The sequence below is a fragment of the Heterodontus francisci genome, chromosome 16 (genome assembly GCF_036365525.1).
Source record: "Heterodontus francisci isolate sHetFra1 chromosome 16, sHetFra1.hap1, whole genome shotgun sequence".
NCBI lineage: Eukaryota > Metazoa > Chordata > Chondrichthyes > Heterodontiformes > Heterodontidae > Heterodontus > Heterodontus francisci.
The window spans coordinates 89,239,203-89,244,082 of record NC_090386.1 but is presented as its reverse complement, the minus strand read 5'-3'; the positions used below and the strand labels follow the sequence as shown (position 1 = coordinate 89,244,082).

The following is a 4,880-nucleotide window of genomic DNA, read 5'->3' as shown; positions in this document are numbered from 1 at the left end:
TGGTCCATTCACCACCCGCACTGCACATGCTCCCCTCACCGCCCGCACCGCATATGCTCTATTCACTGCCCGCACTGCACATGCTCCGGTCACCGCCCGCACTGCACATGCTCCGGTCACCGCCCGCACTGCACATGCTCCGGTCACCGTCCGCACTGCACATGCTCCGGTCACCGTCCGCACTGCACATGCTCCAGTCACCGCACGCACTGCACATGCTCCCCTCACCGCCCGCACCGCACATGCTCTATTCACTGCCCGCACTGCACATGCTCCGGTCACTGCCCGCACTGCACATGTTCCAGTCACCGTCCGCACTGCCCATGCTCCAGTCACTGACCGCACTGCACATGTTCCAGTCACCGTCCGCACTGCCCATGCTCCAGTCACCGCCCGCACTGCACATGTTCCAGTCACCGTCCGCACTGCCCATGCTCCAGTCACCGCCCGCACAGCACATGCTCCAGTCATCGCCCGCACTTCCCATGCTCCAGTCACTACCCGTACTGCACATGCTCCAGTCACCGCTCGCTCTGCCCAAGCTCCAGTCACCGCCCGCACTGCACATGCTCCACTCACCGCCCGCACTGCACATGCTCCAGTCACCGCCCGCACTGCACATGCTCCATTCACTGTCTGCACTGCACATGCTCCTGTCACCGCCCGCACTGCCCAAGCTCCTGTCACCACCCGCACTGCACATGCTCCAGTCACCGCCCGCACTGCACATGCAGCAGTCACCGCCCGCACCGCACATGCTCCAGTCACCGCCCGCACTGCACATGCTCCACTCACCGCCCGCACTGCACATGCTCCAGTCACCGCCCGCACTGCACATGCTCCATTCACTGTCTGCACTGCACATGCTCCAGTCACCACCCGCACTGCACATGCTCCAGTCACCGTCCGCACTGCACATGCTCCAGTCACCACCCGCACTTGCCAAGCTCCTGTCACCACCCGCACTGCCCAAGTTCCTGTCACCACCCGCACTGCACATGCTCCAGTCACCGCCCGAACTGCACATGCTCCGGTCACCGCCCGCACTGCGCATGCTCCATTCACCGTCCACACTGCACATGCTCCAGTCACCGCCCGCACTGCACATGCTCCATTCACCGTCTGCACTGCACATGCTCCAGTCACCACCCACACTGCACATGCTCCAGTCACCGTCCGCACTGCACATGCTCCAGTCACCACCCGCACTGCACATGCTCCTGTCAGCACCCGCACTGCCCAAGCTCCTGTCAGCACCCGCACTGCCCAAGCTCCTGTCACCACCCGCACTGCACATGCTCCAGTCACCGCCCGAACTGCACATGCTCCGGTCACCGCCCGCACTGCACATGCTCCATTCACCGTCCACACTGCACATGCTCCAGTCACCGCCAGCACTGCACATGCTCCATTAACCGCCCGCACTGCACATGCTCCATTCACTGTCTGCACTGCACATGCTCCTGTCACCGCCCGCACTGCCCAAGCTCCTGTCACCACCCGCACTGCACATGCTCCAGTCACCGCCCGCACTGCACATGCAGCAGTCACCGCCCGCACCGCACATGCTCCAGTCACCGCCCGCACTGCACATGCTCCACTCACCGCCCGCACTGCACATGCTCCAGTCACCGCCCGCACTGCACATGCTCCATTCACTGTCTGCACTGCACATGCTCCAGTCACCACCCGCACTGCACATGCTCCAGTCACCGTCCGCACTGCACATGCTCCAGTCACCACCCGCACTTGCCAAGCTCCTGTCACCACCCGCACTGCCCAAGTTCCTGTCACCACCCGCACTGCACATGCTCCAGTCACCGCCCGAACTGCACATGCTCCGGTCACCGCCCGCTCTGCGCATGCTCCATTCACCGTCCACACTGCACATGCTCCAGTCACCGCCCGCACTGCACATGCTCCATTCACCGTCTGCACTGCACATGCTCCAGTCACCACCCACACTGCACATGCTCCAGTCACCGTCCGCACTGCACATGCTCCAGTCACCACCCGCACTGCACATGCTCCTGTCAGCACCCGCACTGCCCAAGCTCCTGTCAGCACCCGCACTGCCCAAGCTCCTGTCACCACCCGCACTGCACATGCTCCAGTCACCGCCCGAACTGCACATGCTCCGGTCACCGCCCGCACTGCACATGCTCCATTCACCGTCCACACTGCACATGCTCCAGTCACCGCCAGCACTGCACATGCTCCATTAACCGCCCGCACTGCGCATGCTCCATTCACCGTCCACACTGCACATGCTCCAGTCACCGCCTGCACTGCACATGCTCCAGTCACCACCCGCACTGCCCAAGCTCCTGTCACCACCCGCACTGCCCAAGCTCCTGTCACCACCCGCACTGCATATGCTCCAGTCACCACCCACACTGCACATGCTCCATTCACCGCCCACACTGCACATATTCCACTCACCGCCCACACTGCACATGCTCCATTCACTGCTCACACTGCACATGCTCCATTCACCACCCACACTGCACATGCTCCAGTCACCGCCCGCACTGCACATGCTCCATTCACCACCCACACTGCATATGCTCCACTCACCGCCCGCACTGCACATGCTCCATTCACCGCCCACACTGCATATGCTCCATTTACCACCCACACTGCATATGCTCCATTCACCACCCACACTGCACATGCTCCATTCACCACCCACACTGCACATGCTCCAGTCACCGTCCACACTGCACATGCTCCAGTCACCACCCGCACTGCACATGCTCCTGTCAGCACCCGCACTGCCCAAGCTCCTGTCACCACCCGCACTGCAAATGCTCCAGTCACCGCCCGAACTGCACATGCTCCGGTCACCGCCCGCACTGCACATGCTCCAGTCACCGCCCACACTGCACATACACCAGTCACCGCCAGCACTGCACATGCTCCATTCACCGTCCACACTGCACATGCTCCAGTCACCGCCAGCACTGCACATGCTCCATTAACCGCCCGCACTGCGCATGCTCCATTCACCGTCCACACTGCACATGCTCCAGTCACCGCCTGCACTGCACATGCTCCAGTCACCACCCGCACTGCCCAAGCTCCTGTCACCACCCGCACTGCCCAAGCTCCTGTCACCACCCGCACTGCATATGCTCCAGTCACCGCCCGAACTGCACATGCTCCGGTCACCGCCCGCACTGCGCATGCTCCATTCACCGTCCACACTGCACATGCTCCAGTCACCGCCCGCACTGCACATGCTCCATTCACCGTCCGCACTGCACATGCTCCAGTCACCGTCCGCACTGCACATGCTCCAGTCACCACCCGCACTGCACATGCTCCATTCACCACCCACACTGCATATGCTCCACTCACTGCCCGCACTGCCAATGCTCCATTCACCGCCCACACTGCATATGCTCCATTCACCACCCACACTGCACATGCTCCATTCACCGCCCACACTGCACATGCTCCATTCACCGCCCACACTGCACATGCTCCATTCACCGCCCACACTGCACATATTCCACTCACCGCCCACACTGCACATGCTCCATTCACTGCTCACACTGCACATGCTCCATTCACCACCCACACTGCACATGCTCCAGTCACCGCCCGCACTGCACATGCTCCATTCACCGCCCACACTGCATATGCTCCATTTACCACCCACACTGCATATGCTCCATTCACCACCCACACTGCACATGCTCCATTCACCACCCACACTGCACATGCTCCAGTCACCGCCCACACTGCACATACTCCATTCACCGCCCGCACTGCACATGCTCCATTCACCGCTCACACTGCACATGCTCCATTCACCACCCATACTGCACATGCTCCACTTACTGCCCGCACTGCACATGCTCCGGTGACTGCCCGCACTGCCTATGCTCCAGTGACCACCCGCACTGCCCATGCTCCAGTCGCTGCCCGCACTGCACATGCTCCATTCACCGCCCGCACTGCACATGCTCCAGTCACCGCCCGCGCTGCACATGCTCCAATCACCGCCCGAACTGCACATGCTCTATTCACCGCCCACACTGCACATGCTCCATTCACCGCCCACACTGCACACGCTCCACTCACCGCCCACACTGCACATGCTCCATTCACCGCTCACACTGCACATGCTCCATTCACCACCCACACTGCACATGCTCCACTTACCGCCCGCACTGCACATGCTCCGGTGACTGCCCGCACTGCCTATGCTCCAGTGACCACCCGCACTGCCCATGCTCCAGTCGCTGCCCGCACTGCACATGCTCCATTCACCGCCCGCACTGCACATGCTCCAGTCACCGCCCGCACTGCACATGCTCCAATCACCGCCCGAACTGCACATGCTCTATTCACCGCCCACACTGCACATGTTCTATTCACCGCCCGCACTGCACAAGCTCCAGTCACCACCCACACTGCACATGCTCCATTCACCACCCACATTGCACATGCTCCAGTTACTGCCCACAGTGCACATGCTCCAATAACCACCCACACTGCACATGCTCCATTCACCACCCACACTGCACATGCTCCAGTTACTGCCCACAGTGCACATGCTCCAATCAACACCAGCACGGCACATGCTCCATTCACCACCTGCACTGCACAAGCTCCAGTCACTGCCCGCACTGCACGTGCTCCAGTCACCGCTTGCTCTTCACATGCACCAATCAACGCCTGCACAGCACATGTTACAGTCACTGCCTAGAGTGCACATGCTCCAATCAATGCCTGCACGGCACGTGTTCCAGTCACCGCCTGCACTGCGCATGCTCAATTCACAGCCCACACTGTGCGTGCTCCATTCATGGCTCGCACTGCACATGCTCAATTCATCACCCACACTGCGCATGTTACAGTTACTGCCGGTG

The 4,880-nt window shown here is 61.4% G+C and overlaps 1 protein-coding gene across 1 annotated transcript; it reads left to right on the top strand.

Annotated features, from left to right (window-relative positions):
- The first annotated feature begins 1,673 nt into the window (after nt 1-1,673).
- Nucleotides 1,674-4,493, top strand: LOC137378321 (mucin-6-like). Its single transcript, XM_068048581.1, has 3 exons — nt 1,674-1,930; nt 2,038-4,105; nt 4,248-4,493. Exons 1-3 carry the CDS (start codon nt 1,674-1,676, stop codon nt 4,491-4,493), a joined length of 2,571 nt encoding a protein of 856 aa, XP_067904682.1.
- The last annotated feature ends 387 nt before the right edge of the window (nt 4,494-4,880 follow it).